Here is a 24,873-nt window from a genome sequence, read left to right on the forward strand (position 1 = left end):
TTTAGGTGTTTATGGAGGAAAAGTGAAGTCGATTTTACCTTCAAGAGGCCAACAGCCAGCTGGAGAGGAAGTGCCTCCTCCCAGTAGCATCTGCTGGTGAGACCGACTTCCACTTGACTAGCTGAGCCCATTGACATAATGTGATGCTTCTATTCTCCCTTCAGGCCTGGAACCAGGAACTGAATATACAATTTATGTCATTGCCCTGAAGAATAACCAGAAGAGCGAGCCCCTGATTGGAAGGAAAAAGACAGGTAAGAGTACCTTGCAGGTAACAAGGAGAAAGTTAGGACAAAACTAATAACAGATGAGCAATCTTGCAATATGAAAAGTTTCTCCATGTTTTCATGCATTTCTTGTGATTTTTTTTCTAACAGCATAGTGTATATATCGTATTCTGTAATAGTAGGAATAATTTAACATGCACTGCAGAGTTTGGTTTTATTTTTTTTCTTTACTACAGCCACTCAATATAAAGCCTTGTTATTTGCCTTTTAAAAATTCAAACAAGATGCTAAAATGTAAAACCAAGTTGCTATCATTGCTCTTCTTTTATACCTTCTGTTGAATTTTAAAATGTTTCCTTTTTTTAAAGGAGGAATTTATCTTTATTTATTATTTATCTTTATTTATTATTTGGTTTCTACAACTTAGAGCTAAATAATGTCTTGCTTTTGCACCCAGTTTTAATTTCAAGAAAATGCTGTCATGATAGGAAAATTTTAAAAATGAATGTGTGTTTTATCTATTTTTACCATTTCAAACCATGAAAAACTGTTGAGCCAAACCTCTGTAATTCTCATACTTAAGACACTGATATGATTAGTCTGGATTCTACTTCTTACAACTTGCTTCTCAAATTTAAAAAAGAAAGAAAGAGAATGCACATTTCAGTTCCATTAGGTTTAATTTGAGCAGAGGCAGCTTCTAAGGGGCCCAGCGGTTTAAAGTTGTGTGTATGATAAATTCATACTAACACTTTTTTCTTTCTAAACTATAAAGAAACCTTTGAGGAAAATCCTAAAGATTTCTTTCTGGAAAAAGTGTTTCGTGATCTCAGAACTGCTCATTTTCTGAGGGCTTTTATCACATTGGTGAACATTCATTGTTGCCTGAATAGATTATTATTATTGCTGCTGCTTCTTGGAGCTTAAACCGCTTTGCTTTTTTGGCTCTAACCTCTCTTGGCTAGACGAGCTTCCCCAACTGGTAACCCTTCCACACCCCAATCTTCATGGACCAGAGATCTTGGATGTTCCTTCCACAGTTCAAAAGACCCCTTTCATCACCCACCCTGGGTATGACACTGGAAATGGTATTCAGCTTCCTGGCACTTCTGGTCAGCAACCCACTGTTGGGCAACAAATGATCTTTGAGGAACATGGTTTTAGGCGGACCACACCTCCCACAACAGCCACCCCCATAAGGCATAGGCCAAGACCATACCCGCCGAATGTAGGTGAGGAGATTCAAATTGGTCACATCCCCAGGGAAGACGTAGACTATCACCTCTACCCACATGGGCTGGGACTCAATCCAAATGCCTCTACAGGACAAGAAGCTCTCTCTCAGACAACCATCTCATGGGCCCCATTCCAGGACACTTCTGAGTACATCATTTCATGTCATCCTGTTGGCACTGACGAAGAGCCCTTACAGGTAATTAATTTTTCTCTTCACTTCTCATGGAGCAGCACAGAAAGGAATAAGTTAGGTAACTGAAGTGACCAGCCCTCGGATAAAAAGTGGCTTCATGGCTGGGTGCAGTGGCTCACGCCTGTAATCCCAGCATTTTGGGAGGCCAAGGCAGGTGGATCACTTGAGGTCAGGAGTTCAAGACCAGCCTGGCCAACGTGGTGAAACCCCGTCTTTTGAAGAAAAAAAGAAAAGTGGCTTTCCTTCTAGAACCTCTTAGAAGATGGCACATTTAAGCCTTTTTTTTTTTTTTTTAAATCCCAACATGGCTCTACTTTGGAGGATATACCAAAGAGATACTAGCTTTTATTTCATAGAGAAAATGAAACTATTTCTATTATTCTCACATATTTGAGGTTCCTTTTTGAGTAAGGACAAAGAGATGATTCTAGAAAAGAAAGAAAAACATTCTACCTGAATTTCCATTTGTGTGTAGCAGTCTACAACACTACCTTTACAATTTGTCCTTGAAGAACCCCACTATCTATAATATGTCTATAGAAAAAAAACAGGCTAAGCTGTGCATAGTAGCTGATAAGTGATTGATTCTCTAAAATGTATATTCTTTGTGTTGACAGAGTCTTGCTCTGTTGCCCAGGCTGGAGTGCAGTGGCCTGATCTTGGCTCACTGCAACCTCTACCTCCCTGGTTCAAGCGATTCTCCTCCCTCAGCCTCCCAAATAGCTGGGATTCAGGCATGTGCCACCACACGCAGCTAATTTTTGTATTTTTAGTAGAGACAGGGTTTCACGATGTTGGCCAGGATGGTGTCAATCTCCTGACCTCGTAATCCACCCACCTTGGCCTCCCAAAGTACTGGGACTACAAGCATGAGCCACCCACTGCACCCGGCCCACTGACAGTATCAATTTTTATTATGTTGTTATTTTTAGAAAGTGGTAGAATTTAAAAACTGACAACACTGTAGGAAATGTATGAGCTTAGAAACACAGGTTTGAGGATTTGCCCAACTGTTTTAAGGACTCCACACTGGGGTCAGATATCTCCGGGAGTAGCATGACTGTCTCCCATATAGTGCAGTGTCCAGGTTTTATTTGAAGCAAACATGGCCAGGGCTTCCAGAGGGCTTATGCAGACCTGCAACTGAAGCAAGATCAAGGGCAGGCCGTCTCTAGTATTGTCGAGGGCTCCTGCTAACTACGGAGCACATAGGTAGATTGCTGGCAGGAAAATTTGGCAGGAATGATAGCCCCTATCCTTGTTCCATTTCTCTCCTCAGCTGGTTAGGACCACTATACCCTCCTTTTTTTTTGCTTTTTGTCTTCCTTTGCTTTGTTTAAACAGTGAGGGTTATTGGTAAGAGGAGAGGCCATGTCATTCCTCACTATAATGCTTTCTCTCTGCTTTGGATGTACCGATAATTGCAGTTCAGGGTTCCTGGAACTTCTACCAGTGCTACTCTGACAGGCCTCACCAGAGGGGCCACCTACAACATCATAGTGGAGGCACTGAAAGACCAGCAGAGGCATAAGGTTCGGGAAGAGGTTGTTACCGTGGGCAACTCCGGTATGTAAACACATATTATTTAGACACAGGCTCCCCTCTGCTCCACACCAGAGATGGGCTTTTCTGTTGACTGTACCTTTGTTGCCATTGTCTTTTTATCTTTGGGAAATAATGCAACACATCAACATGAAATACATGAGCAACTTTGTATTAAATTAATCTCTCCCTCACCTCCTGCCATATCCTGTTGTCTTCACAAAATGCATACGTAATTGACAGACTGTCAAATGGTGATATGATTATAGATCTGGAAGGGACTTCAAATATTATTTAGTACAACACTCTGAGTCCTTACTTGTGAGTATCTGAGTTGATATAGGGCACAGGTTTCCTGATGTCTTTCCCCAGACCCTCTCCATCTCACCATGCTGCTGTCCTCTTGAGTGACTCTTAAATACTGAAACAATTCCCTATAAAGAAAATACCCCTTCTGCAGACATGGGGACAGTTGGCTTTTGCTCCTGATATAAAATGCTACCAATATCGTGCATTTCTGTCTGCAGAGAATGTTATTCCAATGTTACTTCATTTTACCAATGTTATTTCCATTTTTTCCAACGTTATCTCCATTTTTTTTCTGACTATATAGGTCAAAAGCTTCTATAGAGGTTCAAAGATCATTGACTCGTCTCTGTAGCACCTGGGAAATCCTTTTAAATCAATAGTGTGCCACCTGGCTGCTCAATTTGAAGCAGCTGAAGATTCACCAAGGCACATGAGATAGGGGATAATCAAAATCGTGAATCCTGAATCTTCCAACAGGAGGGTTCTCTACTCCACACCAACAGAGAGTGCTAAGTCCTGTTTTTGCCAAGTGACAGATTTTATTCCTAAGGCCAGTTGCTTAATTTTAGCCTCTTCCCTCATCTGATAGAAGACTGTGCTACTTTACATGTATAAATTCCTGTGAATTAAGCAGTTGAGCATTTGGCTGGAGAGAGGATGGGAGGAGATTAATTTGTGTTTGTTGTATTACATATCCACAGTAATGCTTATCTTTGCCTTTTGTGATTTTACTAGCAGAATGCCACGTGAACAGAATTTTCAAGAGCAAAAAGGTCTTTGTGCTTTTCTAAGTCATTTAAAAAAAAAAAAAAAAGATTCCATCTCTTTAACTTTAGTTAGGATGGAATTTTAACTCCTGGCTCTTTTGAGTATAGAAACCCCTAGGAACAATTTAAGTTCCTTCAATTTTTCTTTTAAGCTCCTTATTCCCAGCAGCAGTATTCTACATTCCAACCAGGTTCTCCCAGCTTTGAGACGTCTCAGACTTACCAGCTCTCCAAAACACTATTTTCTTCAAGGGTGATGCCTTTTAAAAATTAGGCACTTCAAATATCTACTGCTTTTGAGCTGTTGAGTTTTGCACTGTAAAAAGAAAAATACACAGTGGGACTTTAAGTCAAAGTAAATTAGTTTATTTAATTTTTAAGGAATAATTTGAAGCATGCTTTGTTTGCATAGATTTTTTAAAAAAATAAGCTTTTCCAAATCATAAAGAGGTAAGATCTTAGGTAACATGAAGACACTCCCTTACTCATTCCTAAATCATCTGTATTCCAAGGGCTTTTTCTTATTTGGAACCATTGACCTCACTGATAAAGCGGTCTCACCACTATAATAACAGTGTCCAAAATCTAGGTTTTCTGCACTATTATGCAAAAATTACAATAATAAAAGTGAAAATTACATTATAATGGTATATTAAAATGCTAAGACTTTTGCATTATAAGCAAAAGACAACTTTAATAATTATTCTTTATTTAGTGAACACTTTCTAAATCTTGGAAAAGGGTCAATATTTTGAATTCATGACCTTATATCATCTTCGCAAGATTCCCCAGGAGGTATAGATATTTTTATTATTCTCCTAGTATTGCAGATGAGGGAAGCAAGGCAGAGCAATGTTAAATAGCTAGCCCAAGGTCACTCAGGTACCAATGGAGAGGCATCGCTAGTCTTTGCATCCCACTAAATTTCTCAACTAGCTTAAATTGCCTCAAGATCTGTTCCACGTTCTATAAAGTAGTTTTAGCAGAAATGGCAATTATTTTAGAAACAGAGGGAAAAATAAAAGATGGGCTTCTTGTCAGATGCCTGTGACAGGTTTCCACTGACTACATCTAAGCATGGTTTTTTAGAGCAGTTAATGCCTTGATGGAACAGATGAATGCCTCTTAATCCTCCTAGAATTTTTGTTTTAGATTAAGTCATTGTATACAATCATTCAGTTTTCTTCTTATGGTCCAAATCGATTAACAAGATGTCTCTTTTTGCTTTTTCCTCCTTTTCTTCATAGTCAATGAAGGCTTGAACCAACCTACCGATGACTCATGCTTTGACCCCTACACGGTTTCCCATTACGCCGTTGGAGATGAGTGGGAACGAATGTCTGAATCAGGCTTTAAACTGTTGTGCCACTGCTTAGGCTTTGGAAGTGGTCATTTCAGATGTGATTCATCTAGTGAGTAGTTGCTTTGTCCATCCACTTGCGTATTCGTCTCCTCAGATCCATGCATGCACTCATGTGCCAAGGAAGCATGTTTGGAAGACACAGGTTCTTCCAAACATGAAGCAAACAAGGGAATACTGTTTGACTCGAAGTAATATTTTGCATCATAGAAAAATGATGGGAAATTTTACTTGGTGGACATTGCTTCATTTCAAGGGTTGTATGCCAACACAACCATTAATTAAACATAAGGTTATGGTGCTAATTTGATTTTTGAAATTTTCTGTGAAAACAAATCGATAAAGTTAAAGACTTTTGGAACCAGGTCTAATTAAGAGTCTTAGAAACACAGAAAAACTTCAAATCTCTTTTAATCTTTAGTGTTGAGTGAAATCAAAGGTGAACATTTAGACTCAAAAACACTGTCTCCTTCAGCATAAACCAAACATGCACATATCATAGTACACATGCACACACTTTTGCCTCACACACATAGCCCAGGTAGCTTGAATGTTGCTAGAAATATAAAAGAAAAAACAGATAATCTGCTTTTAGATCATTAAAAATCAACTTGAATTGATAAATGTTTGATTTTCAAATTCTAATAGGCTTTAATTTTTCAAACTTTTTAAGTTAAAATGTGCCTAGGAAATATCTATTATGCTTTGAGATTTAGGATTAGAATTTATAAACCTTTCATTTATTCTTTGTATTTAGGAGATGTGGTTATTATTGACAATTGGTTCATTTTTATAGATGTTGACCATTATGCCTATAAATAAGCCACCTATAGACATACAGAAATCATATCCCATGGGATTGGAATATAGGACTTGGTAAAAAAGGATTTTCGAAGTATTTTACTTAGCTTGTATACTTGAAATCATTTAATCCAGACTTAAATTTTAGAGCCAGCCAATGTTTTCAATATAGACTTCCATATTTGACCATCTGAAAATGAAAAACAGTAAAAACATCATATGCTGTTTAGGAGTTGGAAATTTTAATATTTGACTTCAAGTAGGTGGTTTTTAACTCCTGAAATCGAACTACATTTAAGTTTGTACATTTATTACCTGTTTAAGCACTTAGGTGCAATTGTGGGAGCAGAGCTGTCAAGTACATTTATGTGACTCTTTGGCTAAACTTACATAATCTTTGTTTTGATGTCATAGTTGTCTAATTATTTTACTTTGTAACTTAAGGCAGGCTGAATTGTTGATAAAATGGAAGAAGCAGTATATTGTTATATAAGCTTCTGAGGTGTGTTTTGTTGTATAAGCCCTGGAGGTTAAAAAGTTATCTCTTATGTATAGTAGTTAAATACATATAACTGTGACTTTTAGATATTCCACAGAACCAGTCTTATTTGATGTGGATAATAACCAATAATTTAGCATTTTGTTTGTTTTTGTTTTGTTTTATCCAGGTTCTTTTTTTTTCACTCTTCCCATGTACCTGAAACAGGTGGTGGCATGTAGAGATCAGCTGATCCTTGTTTTATAGTTAATTGAACTATTTTGTATCCAGGGTTTCTGCAAATCCAAAAGTGATTTTTCATCTAGGATCTATTCCTAACAGTCTACTCCAATCCCACTTTAGTTTTCCACAATTTTAAATTGTGGATTTCAAATGAAAGTCATTTCATTTGACTATTCTTATGTCATGATTGTGGCAGAATAAATTGGACCTTAAAATGCCCTAGAAAATGGTAAATGATAAAAAAATAATATTTTAAAAGTCAACCAAAGAAATGGCCCATTGGACAGGCATGGTGGCTCACACCTGTAATCGCAGCACTTTGGGAGGCTGAGGTGGGTGGATCACCTGAGCTTAAGAGTTTGAGACCAGCCTACCCAACATGGTGAAACCGCATCTCTACTAAAAATACAAAAAAACCCCCCAAAAATTAGCATGGTGGGGAGTGCCTGTAATCCTAGCTACTCGGGAGGCTGAGGCAGGAGAAGTGCATGAACCCAGGAGATGGAGGTTGCAGAGAGCCAAGATTGCACCACTTCATTACAGCCTGGGTGACAAAGCAAGACTTTGTCTCAAAAAAAAAAAAAACATATATATATAAAATAAATAAATAAAATAAAATGGCCCATTATAGGGGTTTTTATCTTTAACTTGCTGTTTCTTCCAGATCGTGGTTCTGAAGACCCTGTGACACGTCCCAGTTCACCCACTGTCTTGTGAGTCAGAATATACAAATAACTTTTTGGTCCTGACTTTCCCCAACCCTACAGGATGGTGCCATGACAATGGTGTGAACTACAAGATTGGAGAGAAGTGGGACCGTCAGGGAGAAAATGGCCAGATGATGAGCTGCACGTGTCTTGGGAACGGAAAAGGAGAATTCAAGTGTGACCCTCGTACGTCATCACAGATCATTTTTAGTTGCCTTATTAAGCTTTCCCACTTTCATTATCAGGCTGTAACTCTCATTCACAGAAATGATCGGAGACTTTAGGTCTCCTTGAGGAGTGAACAGTGGGTTTCTTAGTCTTTTGATTTGGGAAAGTGAAGACAAGCTTCAAAACTGAGTCATGATTTAATGTTATTACAGGACACTTTAGCACTTTTCCAACCTGAGTATTTTGACCATTATCTGCAGTAAAATGCTAGAAAGCAGCTTTATTAGTCTGTAGATCCAACTTGTAAAATATGATTTCCATCTTCCCATTGGAGCCTTTCCAGTATATTAAATCTAATTTTTGGAAATGCCACCCTAAGATCTGTACAGCAGTACTTCTCTTATGGATGATTCACATAAATATGTGGAATTTGCACTGTGATGGTACAAATTTAGGACAGAAATAGAACCCACCCCTACACCAAGTCTGCAGTATTATTCTCAGCTTTCACGTGCATCTGTCTTGTGTCTATATGCAGATGAGGCAACGTGTTATGATGATGGGAAGACGTACCACGTAGGGGAACAGTGGCAGAAGGAATATCTTGGTGCCATTTGCTCCTGCACATGCTTTGGAGGCCAGCGGGTAAGATGAGATGTGCCAGGCTCCCTACAAGTTAGCTAAGATAAAGGGTGGGCTCCTGCGAGGATGTGTCATACACACAGGAGGGGCGGAGACCCTTCAGAAGTATTAAAATACCACGTTTCTTGCTGGCATACAGCTGCTGACACAGAGCTCTAGAGTACCTCTATGTCTACCTTACATGCCATTCATTACTATTTCTAGTAATAGTAATTTCTAGTAATAGAAAGAATGAATGGCATGAATTACTATTTCTAGCAATAGAAAGAATGAATGGCATGTAGAGTACCAAAAACATGAGTCCTGAGTCGTTCATAATAGCAATACCTGTCATTTATACTATGCTAGAATCATTTTCCTAAGCTCCCTGGCATCTCAGAGATACCATTTACACTGAAAAAAGTGAAGCAGAGATACTAGTCAAATTAGTAGTGAACAGAATGTGTTTCATTTCAGCCAGTTCTCCCCATCCTGGGCAGCCTGAGACCCTCCCCTCCCCTGCTACTCTCAGGCTGCTTCTATTTTTCAGCAACTAAAGTGTTAAGTGCAGTGTAGCTCTAGGCCTCCAGCTCCATTCTGATGGACTGGTGTCCCCATGGCAACGTTGTTAAATATTTTGAATAATATCTCAGAGATAAGAAAATGCCACTTCTTTCACCCTCTCTCTTGATTCAGAACAGATCCGTGTTATAGGTCTAGCACTGTGCTACGTAATATAGGAAAAACACAGGAAATGGGAAATGGTCTTGGCTCTTAAATGATATAGTTGAAGATGTTAAATTAGCATACATTTCGAAGTCAAGCTAATTAAGTTCTAAGTGGGTCTGACAAATACAGTTCTGGGTAGGCTGGAATTAGAAAGAAAGAGAAGCATGAACTGACTGAGGTTTACGATGCCTAAAGTTTAGTTGAGGGTAGAAAGCAGAGAGACAGAAAGCACACCCCCTGGGATCGAAAGGAGCTGGCCCAGGTGGGCTTTGGTGAGCCAACCCTCTGCCTGCTGTCTTCTGGTAAGAAATTAGATGGGAAGAAGTGGCTTATGGAGGGCCTTGGCAGCCCATTCTTTAAGCCAGTACTTCTCAACCATTTCTAAAATATGCCCAGTATAACAAAAAATAATATGCCTTTCTCTAATATGATTTGAAATTTCAAAACGAAATGATGCGTAACTCAAATAAAAGCAAATGGAACGTGACAGGTCTTTGTTTTCAATGAAGACGTGCCCTCCCAGCAACTCTCCAAATCCTGGTAGGTGAGGGGCGTGCTTCACACTCGAGGGTGAGACTCACTGGTTAATGCATTTGGCATTAACCAATTCCAGGTATCCAAGATGCAAAGAAACATGATGGAAAATAGTCTTTGGGAAAATTAATCTTTAGGAAAATTAATCTAAGCAAGGGCGTTCAGGGGCCTGTCTTGACCCCACCAGGGGCAGCCCATGGAAACTACTCTGATCTTGTTTCACCCCCAGTGATCACACGGGGAGGGAGGTGCTCCCAATTCTGGAAGAGAATTGGAGATTGGAATTTAGATTGAATTCAGTATCTCTCTGTCTCTCTCTCTCTCTCTCTCCCATTAACACTTATAACGACTGTGATCATATGATCTTAGAATTCAGTCATTCTGGTATAAAAATGTGTGATGGAGAGTGAATTTGCTGGGAAGTTGATTTTGGTCTCACTTCAGCATCTTCTCATTATTTATGCACATGAAACCTTTCATGTGTGAGGCTTATTCTATTCTCAAGTAAAGTGCTAAATGAAACATTTAAGACAGGAGTGGAAACTGTTACTTTCTCATACAAAAGCAAGATTCAATGACTCTGTAAGGAGACAGTCACTGGTATTGTGTTAGGTATTGAGAGGCATATGCGCTTACACAGAGAAGTATGTCCAAAATATTTAAATTCTAATATAAAAAAGAAAGTGATTGTATTATTTAGGGCTGCGTTTTAGTGGTAAGAAAAAAGTCCGACTCAAGTTAAGCAAAAAGGCCCACAGAATGGAAAAGTCCCAGGACCCACCAGCTTCAGGGGCTGCTCCAGCAATGGTGCCTGGAATCCCTCTTGCTCCTCGTGCCTTCCCATGCACTGGCGCCATGCTTCAGAGGGGTCTCTGCAGATGGTGTCATTGATGACTGACCTCCGTGAGCTCCAGTTTTACCCCCTCCCAGCTTAAGAACAGTAGTAAAAGAGAACATGTATGTCCTCCCATTTCCAGCAAAAACCTCAGGGAGGAGTCTCACTGGCTCAGCTTGGTCCCGTTTCCATCTCCCATGCCATCTCTGGCCGGACAAAAGGCTACCATGTCTCTGCCTAGGGAAGTTTAGGAAGGGAGTGGCAAAGTGGTGCATTAGGAAGAACATGGCCGGGGTCACCCCACCTCCTGGGCGGCAGCCCCAACTCCACCAGTGGTCCACTGTATGACTGCCCTGCTCCCTCTAAGCAAAGTCACTCCTCTCCTCTGGGTCTCTGTTTCCTTACCTATAAAATGAGAATGTTTGTTCATGTGATCTCAAGTCCTTTTTAAAATCACTAGGATTCTATGAAAACCTTTTCCATCATCTACTGCAGAGAACTTGTTGAGGAAGTTGGGATTGGAATGAGCCTCAGCAGATAGGTAAGGTTTGAATAGGAAGAGGAGAGAGGACATTTCAGGGGAAAAGAAACAACACAGAGAGACAGATACAGGTATAAGATATGGTAATAAGCCAAAATGTATTCTAAGAATTATAAATGCATGAAATCATCATCAAAGTTTCCTTAGTGATTAACTGCTTATATTTGGCCAGTGCATAAGCTGTGAAATTTTTCTTTAACTCAAACACTAAATTACGATGTCCTCAGGTTATCATAAACCCCATTTGATTTCATGCCTCTACTCTCTCAGGGCTGGCGCTGTGACAAATGCCGCAGACCTGGGGGTGAACCCAGTCCCGAAGGCACTACTGGTCAGTCCTACAACCAGTATTCTCAGAGATACCATCAGAGAACCAACACTGTAAGTGCATTAGCGCCACGAGTATGTTTCCTCATACTAGACAGTCCTTTCTACAGGTATCTTTCTTCAGAATGAACCAAAAATTTTAATTTTTTAAAAAAACTCATAAATGACTTAAGTGAAACACTGTATTCCATAATATAGTTTAAGTTATAATTTATTTAACTCTTGAACATCTCCTATTGCCCAGTATGCTGCTAGGTTCTTGAAACTAGGAAGAAATATTATCCTATTTATAAGCAGCTGTCATGAGTCCCCACCTCCCCGCATTTTTTTTTTTTCTGTACACTTTACAGTATTTGCCACTAATTTTTTTTCCTTCTTTTTTAACAGAATGTTAATTGCCCAATTGAGTGCTTCATGCCTTTAGATGTACAGGCTGACAGAGAAGATTCCCGAGAGTAAATCTTTCCAACCCAGAGGAACAAGCATGTCTCTCTGCCAAGATCCATCTAAACTGGAGTGATGTTAGCAGACCCATCTTAGAGTTCTTGTTTCTTTCTTAAGCCCTTTGCTCTGGAGGAACTGCTCCAGCTTTAGCTCAACTCACAGCTTCTCCAAGCATCACCCTGGGAGTGTCCTGAGAGTTTTCTCGTAAATGAGGGCTGCACATTGCCTGTTCTGCTTCGAAGTATTCAATACCGCTCAGTATTTTAAATGAAGTGATTCTAACTTGTGATTTGGTTTGGGATCAATAGGAAAGCATATGCAGCCAACCAAGATGCAATATGTATTGAAATGATATGACCAAAATTTTAAGAAGGAAAGTCACCCAAACACTTCTGCTTTCACTTAAGTGTCTGGCCCGCAATACTGTAGGAACAAGCATGACCTTGTTACTGTGATATTTTAAATATCCACAGTACTCACTTTTTCCAAATGATCCTAGTAATTGCCTAGAAATATCTTTCTCTTACCTGTTATTTATCAATTTTTCCCAGTATTTTTATACGGAAAAAATTGTATTGAAAACACTTAGTATGCAGTTGATAAGAGGAATTTGGTATAACTATGGTTGGTGATTATTTTTTATACTGTATGTGCCAAAGCTTTACTACTGTGGAAAGACAACTGTTTTAATAAAAGATTTACATTCCACAATGTGAAGTTCATCTATTTGACATAAGACACTTTGGGGGGAAATAATTCTTGTCAATGTTCTTTTTCAATTCAGCAAACATTTGAAAATCTGATGTGCAAGTCTCTCTAATTGTTGATTTCAGTACAAGATTTTCTAAGTCAGTTGCTACAAAAACAGATTCGTTTTTGTCACTTCATCTCTGCACTAATGGAGACAGCTTTATACTTTCTGCTTTAATAAATTTAAGTGGACCCAAATATTTATTAAAATTGCTAGTTTGCTCTTCAGAAGTATAATCGAAATAATCTTTAGTTACTCTTTTCTAACCATTATAATTCTTTCCTTCCTCCACCTTTCCTTCCTTTATTGAATAAAACTCTGTTCAAAGAGATTGCCTGCAAGGAAAATAAAAATGACTAAGATATTAAAAGTATTTGAATAGTATAGTATAGCGTTTTATCTTAGGGAAACCCCATGGTATGATAATCCCAATCTAACATGTCTTACTTTGGGTCAGCTGACACTTTTGCATGGCTTGATAAACTCCCAGCCAAACAGTTTGTTTACTCCTGATCTGTAAAGGTCATTTCTTTTTCAATTTAACATTGAGGAAACAAACTTTGGGATTAAATTTAACATTCAGGCCAGGCGCAGTGGCTCACACCTGTAATCCCAGCACTATGGGAGGCTGAGGCAGATGCATCACCTGAGGTCAGGAGTTTGAGACCAGCCTGGCCAACATGGTGAAACTCTGTCTCTATTTAAAATACAAATATTGCCAGGTGTGGCGGTGGGTGCCTTTGGTCCCAGCTACTCGGGAGGCTGAGGTGGGAGAATGGCTTGAACCCAGGAGGCGGAAGTTGCAGTGAGTCGAGATTGTGCCATTGAACTCCAGCATGGGGGACAGAGCAAGACTCCATCTCAAAAAACACAAATAAATAAATAAATAAATAAATAAATAAATAAATAAATGTGACATTCAGAATAGTAAATAGTGCCACTGCAAATAGTTAATTATTAATTAGTAAAAAATTAGTAGCTCATAATAAACAAGACATGGAAAGCACTTTTTTTTTTTTTTTTTTTTTGAGACAGAGTCTCACTCTGTCGCCCAGGCTGGAGTGCAGTGGCCAGATCTCAGCTCACTGCAAGCTTCGCCTCCCGGGTTTACACCATTCTCCTGCCTAAGCCTTCCGAGTAGCTGGGACTACAGATGCCCGCCACCTCGCCCGGCTAGTTTTTTGTATTTTTATGTAGAGATGGGGTTTCACCATGTTAGCCAGATGGTCTCGATCTCCTGACCTCGTGATCTGCCCATCTCGGCCTCCCAAAGTGCTGGGATTACAGGCTTGAGCCACCGCGCCCGGCCGCAAAGCACCTTTAAAATATACTATTGTACAATGAAAGAAGGTATTTCAATAAATACCTGGCAAAGAATATTAAAACTAAATACAGAAAGATACTTCCTCATGTTCATTTAAAAAAAAAAAAAACTAACTCACATTTGAATTGATTTACCGTTTACAAAATGCTTTGACATTTAGCCATCTCATTTAGGGGAGGTTTTAGAGCTTAATTTTACAGGGAATGAAGCTCAGATGAGGGTTCTTTAGCAAAATACAGACCCAGACCCTGGACTTCTATATTTAACATTACTGATCTTTCAGCTTTATCAGCCCAATAGTCACCAAGAGAGCTGCTCTGTATGTTTTTTAGAAACCACAGAAAGTACAAAATAAAGGTGACAGTAAATGACTGTCTCACATATGTGGGTCATCACTGCACCCTGGAGACAGAATGTTGTCTCAATACCAATCTATACACTGTGGGAAGGGACAACCCCCTGAGACACATGTGCTGCAGAAAGTAAGCTGGTGCCTCCATATTCATAGGTGAGCTGGTAAAGCAGGCCCTTCATCTGAATCTTGCTTAAAGGCCTTGATATCTAAAAATATAAGGAAAGAGCAGCTATGGTTTGAGATTGATGATGCTTCAAACCACTCGCCTAACTACAAACCTAAAAATATTTACCTAAAATGCAGTGTAAGGGCCGGGAATGGTGGTTCACACCTGTAATCCCAGTACTCTGAGAGGCCGAGGTGGGAGGATTGCTTGAGCTCAGGAGTTCGAGGCCAGCCTGAGCAACATAGGGAGACCCCTGTCTCTACAAAAAAAAATAAAAAATTAGCCAGGCATGGTGGCAACATGCCTGTGGTCCCCATAAGTTGGGAGGCTGAGACAGGAGAATCATTTGAACCCAGGAGGCGGAGGTTGCAGTGAGCCAAGATCGTGCTATTGCACTCCAGCCTAGGCAACACAGTGAGACTTCATCTCAAAATTAAAAATAAAAAAAATGCAGTTTAAGTTGGACTGTATTAACTAAATGGATAGCAAGCCCCTTTACTTTTATGTTGAAATGTAAAACACCTCAAGTTTCCCACTTAAGGTCAGGAAAAATGCCACCCTTTCCAAAATGTCTGTTGGATTCTCCAAAGCAATACATTAAATTTATGAATTCAACGAATAGCAAATTAAACACATTTACATGGCCTTTTCTTTTAGCATCACAGTACAAGAATGGTAAAACTTTCGTACTATTTCTCAGCCAATAGTATAGTATAGAGTTTTGTCTTAGGGAAACCCCATGGTATGATAACCTCAATCTAACGCATCTTACTTTGTGTCAGCTGACACTTTTTAGCATGGCTTGATAAGCTCCCAGCTAAACAATTTGTTTACTCCTGATCTCAAACAGGAGAATCAACTATTTCCGAAGATGTTTTGCCGTTTTTATTGATTCAGGTTATTGCTTCCCCCAAGCATTATTTTAAGCAGGCAAGATTGAAAAGGCATTGCTAAAAGAAAAATCTATTTTTAGGCAAGAAATTGACAATTCAGGAAAAATTAGGTAAAACTAGTAAATATTAATCAGATTTTAAAAAGAAATATCGTTTTAAAGTTTTACATTGCCTTGCTACACTTGATTTGTAACAAAATGTATTATGTTTTATATTGTTTTCAGCTCTAATAACCTAAGTGAATTATGCAAATAAGTCTGTCTAATAATATCGCTATACACCTGTAGGGCACCCTTTCTATGGAGGTGAATAAAGAAATGATCAGGGGAAAATTACAAGTATAGGAAATGACTTTTCTATTTAATTATATTTCCATTGAAACTTCTATTCCATTTCTAGTGGTATGAAACTCATTAAAGTGATTAAGAAACATCACATCAGCACATTTAAGTGCTGAAATTGCTTCCTATTTAGTAAGTTCCCATTACTGTGGTAGGGAATGTGGCAGATTACAATTTAAAAATCCCATTTTCAAAGGAGACAATTCAACTATTAAGAAAAGAAAAAAAAAAGACCACTGTTGGGACTGCCCATGTTTGGAAGTGGTAAATAGTGCCAGTGCAAATAGTTAATTATTAATTAGTAAAAAATTAGTAGCTCATAATAAACAAGACATGGAAAGCACTTTTTTTTTTTTTTTTTTGAGACGGAGTCTCACTCTGTCGCCCAGGCTGGAGTGCAGTGGCCCGATCTCAGCTCACTGCAAGCTTCGCCTCCCGGGTTTACGCCACTCTCCTGCCTCAGCCTCCCGAGTAGCTGGGACTACAGATGCCCGCCACCTCGCCCGGCTAGTTTTTTGTATTTTTATGTAGAGATGGGGTTTCACCATGTTAGCCAGATGGTCTCGATCTTCTGACCTCGTGATCTGCCCATCTCGGCCTCCCAAAGTGCTGGGATTACAGGCTTGAGCCACCGCGCCCGTTTTTAGATTTAAAGATTACCATTAAGGCTGATAAAGCAGAAGGAACACAAAGATGACCTTGCAGAAACTAAGAAAGTTTTTTCAAGAATATATGGCACTTATACTTGAAAAGCACGTTGTTTTCATTATTACATCATTTTACTCCATATCCTCATTAAAGATTCCATTTGAATTGCAAACAGAAACCTATATAAATTACAAATGAACAAAATATGTAATAAAAGAGCAAGAGAAACGGGGCTTCAGCTGAAAGTCCCAAATGGGAAATTCCTTTTTTAACACTCCTCAGTAGACTCAGGTATGAGATATTAAAGTGTGATTTACATTTCCTTGAATTCTTTTTTACTTACTCTTTAGAGACATACAGGTTTTAACAATCTCAGGAGCCAAATTTATCTCTAAAATAGCTCATGTGGGGCCCCCAAAGGACTGAAATTAGCATTGGTTGAAGCCGTACAAGGCAGCCAGCCCCGAGTGATGGACTGGGGTTGGCCACAACTGCCCTGAAGCTACCCACCACAGCAGGCTCCCTCAGGCAAAAATTCGTCAAAGGCCAAGCAGCCTCCCACTGAGCCCTTTGCAACTTGGTACTTTGTAAATGGTCATTTCATTCTAGAATGAAGCACTGCCTTTGCCAGGAGAATGCTGGACAGGACTTTACAATGAAACCTGTCTATCTCTGTAATTCAGCTTCAGATGTAAGATGCTGAGCCAAGTGCTGGAAAGCTATTTTTGACTCAAAACTGTACAGCGATGGTGGAGGAACTGGAACCCTCATTCATTGCTGGTGGAAATGTAAAACGGTGTGGCTGCTGTGGGAAACAGCCTGGCAGCTCTTCAAAATGTTAAACAGTCAGCATACGACTTCACAGTTCCATTCCCAGACATATACTCAAGAGAACAGAAAACGTTATGTTCACACAAAAACTTGCACACAGATGTTCATAGCAGCATCATTCATAATAGCCAAAGCATGGAAACAATCCAATGTTCATCAATCAACAAAATGTGGTATATCCATATAATGAAATAATTGACCACAAAAGGAATGTACATGCTACAACATAAACCTTCAAAATATTATGCTAAGTTGAAGCCAGCCACAAAAGAGCACATATTGTGTGATCCCATTTATGTAAAATGTCCAGAATAGGCAAATCTATAGTAACAAAAGGTAGATTTCTGGTTGCCAGGGGCTGGGGCGAAGGGGAAATGGACAGTGATGGCTAAGATTTACCTTTTGGAGTGATGAAAACTTTATGGAACAGACAATGGTGATTGTTGCACAATTTTGTGAATATACTGAAAATCGCTGAACAATACACTTTAAAATGGTTAAGATGGTGAATTTTACGTTATGTAAATCTTAAGAAATGCCACTTTAGTTATAGAAAATCTAATTTTGCTCCTTCATGAGGAAGAGATGTGGGGTAAGAGTAGATGAAGGTTGAAGGAACTCAGAAACTTTGTGGCTACCAATTTGGAAACTGAAACAAACTTATCCATAAACAGACTTATTATTTTTCATAGTAATTTCCACAGGTTATCTTCCACTAGTTCCTATGCTTCCATATACACAAAAGCATTATGAAAAGAATAATTAGCATCTTTTTGAAACAGTATTTATCATGACTCAGGTGGTATTTTAAGTGCCCGCAATATTTTAACTCATTTGCTCTTCAGAGCAACTCTTAAGAGGTCAGTATTGTTCTCATCTCATTCTACAAATAGAAATTGAGGGAAAGGCAAAGTGAATCACTAAATATCACATAGCTTGTAAGTAGCAGAAGTGGGACTCGAACCTGATAGACTATGTGCTTTTAGCCAGAAGCTACTCCGCCTTTTGGAGGAGTGAATCCATCCCCATTTTACAAAAGAATCGAACTCCAAGAGGGTTAAGCTATGTGCCCAAGATGGCCCACCTACTGACTGGCAAAACAAGGTAGTGATTGTCCTAAGAGGCACAAAGACAATTTCCTTGAGGGAAAGATGGAGTTGTGATCAAGGACAGGAACGTGGGGGCCTTCTAGCAAAATCTCCCTCTTGACCTGGTTGGTGATGACACAGGTGTTTGCTTAAAAATTATACTTTAAATGGTACAAGTTTCATGCACTTTTCTATATGCATACTTCATTACAATTTCTTTTAAAGATAAATTTGTGCCTCGCACAGTGCTTGGCAAAAATAAGGTATAAAAATGTCCAAGAATGGAAGGCACTGCGAGCTTAAAGGCCTGCAGGGTTCTGTGCTCTGAGGAAGGGGCATAGGCTCGGCTTTATTTAGAAAGGTGGCCTGGAGAGAAGCAGGTGTCAAAGGGCAAGGCAATGGGAGGAAGAGTAGAGGATCCCTTTCATGGACTGTTTTTTCCCTATGCCCAGGGAATCCCCCAATAGAAATACACTTGGTATTGGTCAGGGCATTGTTATATCATGGATCTTCTGTCCTTCAGTACCATGGAAACAAGAGACATAAGATCATTATGCATTTCACTTAAATACCAGTGAAACTCCAGTCTTGACATTTCAAATGACTGAATTGTACTAGACACATACGTTAAATGGGGTTCCAGCTCCAGACCCTCCCAAAGTGCTCAACTTCCTCGGTTACTGGCTACGCCCACCAACATTAACTTGAGTAGATATAAAGGAAACCACCACCTCACAGAGCAAAACATGAGGAACCCAGGAGTGTGCTTGTGTGTGAGGGGTGGCACTTTCGCTTAAGGCAGAACACCACCTTTTTTTGGCATAATGCAGGGAAGTGAGACGGTAAAATGAGAAAGAAGCTGTTGACAGCCCTAAACTGAGTCGTTTTCTAGAGTGAAGAATGGTTGTTTTTGCTGCTTGGGTGCTCCTCCCCAGGGTTCATTCAAACCTGTCCTTCCTGAACCCCTTGGGGCTGGCAAGGAGTGCATCAGTTGGTCTATCTCAAGCACACGCTGCTGGGTAGCCAGTGTTAGGGAAAATGAGCTCACAGGCCAACATATCACAACACTTGAGTAAAGAGATTTTAAAAGAACAGTAACATACTAGATTACAGATTCTAACAGAAGTAGAAATAGTCAAACAAAGCTAGAAAGATGATACCAACAATTGGAAAAGAAAGCCAGAAATATTTGAAGTGAAAAATATAACTCCTGAAATAAAGAGCTCAATAGACAGGACACACAGCAGAATGGATACAGTGTAGGAATTCATGAGTAAATTAGAAGACCAGACTCAAGAAATCTGGAGGGACGAATAAAAGAAAATGAAATATAAAATATAAAAGAAAGGCTAAGAGATATAGGAATTGCTTAGAAATGCTAACATTTGGATAAAACACCACAGAGAGAAGAAATGGGAGAGGAAATATTAGCAGAAATAACAGGAATAAGTTTCCTAGAATGAAAAACCCAGAGTGCCAACAAAGGGAAATACGAATAGCACCCACACCTAGACACATTATAGAAGCTTGAAAATACCCAGGAAAAAATTAAAGTTTCCTGAGAAAGCGTGGTGGCTCACACCTGTAATCCCAGCACTTTGGGAGGCTGAGGCGGGTAAATCACCTGAAGTCAGGAGTTCAAGACCGGTATGGGCAACATGGTGAAACCCCCATCTCTACTAAAAACACAAAAATTGGCTGGTGTGGTGGTGCACACCTGTGGTCCCAGCTACTCGGGAGGCTGAGGCATGAAAATTGCTTCAACCACGGAGGCAGAGGCTGTGGTGAGTGGAGATCACACCACTGCACTCCAGCCTGCCATGGGCAACAGGGAACGACTCTGTCTCAAAAAAAAAAAAAGTTTCCTGAGAAGGAACAAGAACCAGATTGACATCAGATTTTTAAAATACAACAATGAATGCAAGAAAAAACTGAACAGTGTTTTTAAAGTATTACAGAATTTAAAACCGAGAATTGTAAGCATAGCCAAAATGAATTCAAATATACAAGCATGATAAAAATATCCTTAGTTGGCCGGGTGCAGTGGCTCATGCCTATAATCCCAGCACTCTGGAAGGCCAAGGCAGGCAGATCACCTGAGGTCAGGAGTTCAAGACCAGCCTGGCTAACATTGTGAAACCCCATCTCTACTAGAAGTACAAAATTAGCTGGGTGTGGTGGCGTGCACCTATAATCCCAGCTTCTCGAGAAGCTGATGTAGGAGAATTGATTGAACCTGGGAGGTGGAGGTTGCACTGAGCTGAGAGCACGCCATTGCACTCCAGCCTGGGCCACATGAGCGAAAATCTGTCTCAAAAAAAAAAAAAAAAACCTTAGACATATAAGGTCTCAGAAGCTTCACCACACAGACACCGCACACAGTTAACACATGAGGAGAAACTATAGGCACTGCAATAGATACATGAAGTGAAGGTAAATAGAAACTTTAGTTTGGTCTTAAAAAAAAAAAGGCTAAGTGAAAATGTAACCCCAAGTCCAGGAATCAACAGCAGTTTGGAATGGGGTAGGGTAGGGGTGATGGGGGAGAAGAAAGGAATTAAAAGTGGGTCAAACTTTATAGGATAGTAAAAATAGGCCTCAAATATTATCAATAATTGAATACAAATGGGCTGAGTGCAAAGGGAAAGGTTGACAAAATGCATTAAAGAAAACTCAAAACCAAAATCAATAATAACCTTAAACATGTGTCCATGTTTTTAGCCTCAAATATGTATGAAGTGAACATGTATAAACTTGCAGGAAGAAATTGGAAAACTCATCCTCACGGAGGGAAGTTTCAAAACCTTTTGCTAAATTCTCAATAAATCAAACTTAAAAAATTTACGTTAACTACAGCTATCAATGTGTAAGAAAGGAGCAGAGGCACAAACTAAACGACATCACAGGAATGCAATGGCACAGTCCAGTATGTGGGAAACTATGGGACCAAAAATCTTCAGTCAATCGACTGCAAGAAAAAAATCTAAAAAGGAGAAACCAGTTGTTGAAGACACTTGATATATGCCAATCAAATGCAATGGATGTACCAGGATTGGGTAGCACAATCAAAAAACTGAAAAAAAACAAAAAAAACAAAAACAAAAAACTAGCCATTGGGTGAAATCTAAAGGTGATTGGGTATTTAATATCCAAAACGACTTATCCTTTTAGTATGATACTAGAATGTGGTTACATACTTTTTGAAATAAGCTTTTCATTTTTAAGAGTTTAATTTATTTTTTACTTTTTCATTTTTCTTGAGACGGAGTCTTGCTCTGTCGCCCAGGCTGAAGTGCAGTGGAGCGATCTCAGCTCACTGCAAGCTCCACCTCCCGGGTTCACAATTCTCCTGCCTCAGCCCTGCAAGTAGCTGGTACTACAGGTGCGTGCCACCACACCTGGCTAATTTTTGCATTTCTTTTTTTCTTTTTCTTTGAGACAGAGTCTCGCTCTGTCATCCAGGCTGGAGTGCAGTGGCACGATCTCAGCTCACTACTGCAAGCTCCACCTCCCAGGTTCACGCCATTCTGCTGCCTAAGCCTCCCGAGTAGCTGGGACTACAGGCACCTGCCACCACGCCTGGCTAATTTTTTTTGTATTTTTTAGTAGAGACAGGGTGTCACCATGTTAGCCAGGATGGTCTTGATCTCCTGACCTCGTGATTCGCCCACCTTGGCCTCCCAAAGTGCTGGAACCACAGGCGTAAGCCACTGTGCCCGGCCAATTTTTGTATCTTTAGTAGAGACGGGGTTTCACTATGTTGGCCAGGCTGGTCTTGAACTCCTGACCTCAGGTGATCCGCACATCTCAGCGTCCCAAAGTGCTGGGACAGGCGTGAGCCACCACGCCCAGCCTATTTTCTAAGTTTTACATTTACAGAAAAAATTGTGAGGCTACATCACACCAAATTTCCCCTTTTATTAGTATTTTACATTAGCATGGTACATTTATTACAATGAGTGAACCAATATTGATACATATTAACTAACCATTTTAAGTTTTCTTAGTTTTTACCTAATGTCCTTTTTCTGTTCCAGGATGCTACCCAGGATACCACACTGTATTTAGTCATCATGTCTCCTTAGGCCCTTCTAAGCATGACAATTTCTCATGCGTCTCCTCTTTTTGATGATCTTGACAGTAGGAAGGTATGTTGTAAAGTCCTTCAGCTAGGTTATATCTGATGTTTTTCTCAGGATTAAGCTGAGAGTACAGGGTCTTGGAAAGAAGACCAAAAAGGTAAAGTGCCATTCTCCCATTTTGAGGTATTTCCTAGCAACATGACATGATCAATGTTGACCTTGATCATCTGGCTGAGAAAGTGTCAGTTCTCTCCACTGTAGTTACTATTTTATTCCCATTTCTATACTCTCCTCTTTGCAAGCAAGTCACTGTGTACAGGCCACACTTAAGGACTGGGAGTTATGCCCATCTTAAAGGTGGAGTGTTGAGGTAAATTACTTAGAATTCTTCTGCAAGAGAGTTGTATGTTTTCCATTTATGTATTCTTCATTTATGTGAAGAATACTACAAACACGAGCCACCACGTCCAGCTAATTAAAATTTTCTTTTTTATTTTTAGAGATGAGGATGTTGCTATGTTGCCCAGGCTGGTCTTGAATTCCTGGCCTCAAGCGATCCTCCCAAAGTGCTAGGATTATAGACAGTAGACACATTGCCCAGCCTGTTCCCATTATCATACCCTTAATGTTAACCTTTGGTCAAGCCAAAGAACCATCAAAAAGACAATGCACACTCAATTTATAAGCCAAAATCTGTATTAGCTATTTACTGTTACATAATTACCCCAGAACTTTGTGGCTTACGACAGCATGCATCTCTCTGTATCTCTGGGTCAGGAATTCAAGAGCTCTTTTGGGCAGTTCTGGCTCAGGTCTCTGAAGAGGTTGAAGCCAGATGTTGCCTGGGACTGGAGCTGGAGGATCCACCTCTGAGGTGGCTCACTCATATGGCTGGCAGCAAGTGTAAGCAAGATGGCTTCTCTCTTTGTGGAGGCTGCTTAAATCTTACAACGTGGCCTTGGCTTATGCTAGAGGAAGTAATCCAAAAAACTAAGGTTGAAGTTGCAATGCATTAGGACCTAGCCTCAAGTCGTATTTTTTCTGCAGTGTTTTACTGATCACACAAGTCAGCCTTGTTTCAACGTGGGCAGGTACTATGCAGGGGCTGGAAAACTAGCTGATGCAGAAATACATTAGAAACATGACCATTAAGAAAAAAACTTCAGAAATTTTTATTTAGCAAGGGGGGGTAGGTTAAAGACTTGGGAAGAGGGTAGGACTCATCAGTCAAGGTGAACAATGGCAAAGCGTTTTAGTTGAACACAGGTGCAATGCATGGGAATGGTCAGAAACACACAGGCAGGACACACAGATGCACAGGGCTGTCCTGATGAAGGAAGGCACTGCCCTCCCACGGTGCCCACTGCAGTGATAAGCCTGTAATTGGAATATTGGGTACAATTTCTGAGCACTGAACATTGACTACATTTTTATGTAGCTCCAGAGAGTGAATCTATGGCTGCTGAAATTCTGGGAAACATTTCACTTAGCACCAAGAAAAATATGCATTAGATTATCCATACAGAGTGTCAGCAAGACTTACTAATCCCCTCTAAGGTTCCAGTTCACAGGTGCCAATTTGCTGTTTGTTTGAAAAGTAGACAACCAAGCTTCTCAGAAGTGTGATTAAAAATAAATGGCATGAAGGCCGGGCGCAGTGGCTCACGCCTGTAATTCCAGCAGTTTGGGAGGCCGAGGCAGGTGGATCACGTGGTCAGGAGTTTGAGACCAGCCTAACCAATATGGTGAAATCCTGTCTCTACTAAAAATACAAAAATTGGCCGGGTGCGGTGGCTCATGCCTGTAATCCCAGCACTTTGGGAGGCCGAGGTGGGCGGATCACAAGGTCAGGAGATCGAGACCATCCTGGCTAACACAGTGAAACCCCATCTCTACTAAAAATACGAAAAAAAACAAAATTAGCCAGGTGTGGTGGCGGGCGCCCGTAGTCCCAGCTACTCCGGAGGCTGAGGCAGGAGAATGGCGTGAACTCGGCAGGCGGAGCTTGTAGTGAGCCGAGATTGTGCCACTGCACTCCAGCCTGGGTGACAGAGCGAGACTCCATCTCAAAAAAATACAATTAAAAAAAAAAAAAAAAAAAAAAACATGAGAAGACTCCCCTAGAAGGAAACATGGAGCTTTAAGACACTTGTGCCATGTCCTCTGGCTCCTCAGTTCATTTGGTTCCCATGAATGTTTATGTTTCACACAGGCAGTGCTGTGGGACAGGCTGAGCTCTGGCAGGCAGGGGTGCTCTGGAATTCCTCATTTACGTGTCATGTGTCAGTTGAAAGAGCCTGTATCTTTAACATAAAACACAACTACCAAAAGC

The 24,873-nt window shown here is 40.1% G+C and overlaps 1 protein-coding gene across 30 annotated transcripts in view; it reads left to right on the forward strand.

Moving 5' to 3' along the window:
• FN1 (fibronectin 1) overlaps positions 1-12,773 on the forward strand; it is a 76,397-nt gene extending 63,624 nt beyond the window's left edge. For 4 of the 30 annotated variants that reach the window (XM_033230370.1, XM_033230377.1, XM_033230351.1 and 1 more), the window contains 9 exons: positions 165-254; positions 1,193-1,459; positions 1,553-1,659; positions 3,084-3,222; positions 5,522-5,686; positions 7,924-8,049; positions 8,570-8,676; positions 11,562-11,672; positions 12,006-12,773. In XM_033230370.1, the coding sequence (XP_033086261.1) occupies positions 165-254; positions 1,193-1,459; positions 1,553-1,659; positions 3,084-3,222; positions 5,522-5,686; positions 7,924-8,049; positions 8,570-8,676; positions 11,562-11,672; positions 12,006-12,077 (1,184 nt within the window). In that variant the 3' untranslated portion in view covers positions 12,078-12,773. Of the gene's footprint in view, positions 1-164; positions 255-1,192; positions 1,660-3,083; positions 3,223-5,521; positions 5,687-7,923; positions 8,050-8,569; positions 8,677-11,561; positions 11,775-12,005 lie in introns of those variants that run through there. The other 26 variants (XM_033230376.1, XM_033230354.1, XM_033230366.1 and 23 more) reach the window with 9 other exon arrangements.
• Positions 12,774-24,873: the final 12,100 nt, after the last annotated feature.

Source organism: Trachypithecus francoisi, unplaced genomic scaffold, assembly GCF_009764315.1.
Source record: "Trachypithecus francoisi isolate TF-2019V2 unplaced genomic scaffold, Tfra_2.0 Lachesis_group13, whole genome shotgun sequence".
Taxonomy (NCBI): Eukaryota; Metazoa; Chordata; class Mammalia; order Primates; family Cercopithecidae; genus Trachypithecus; species Trachypithecus francoisi.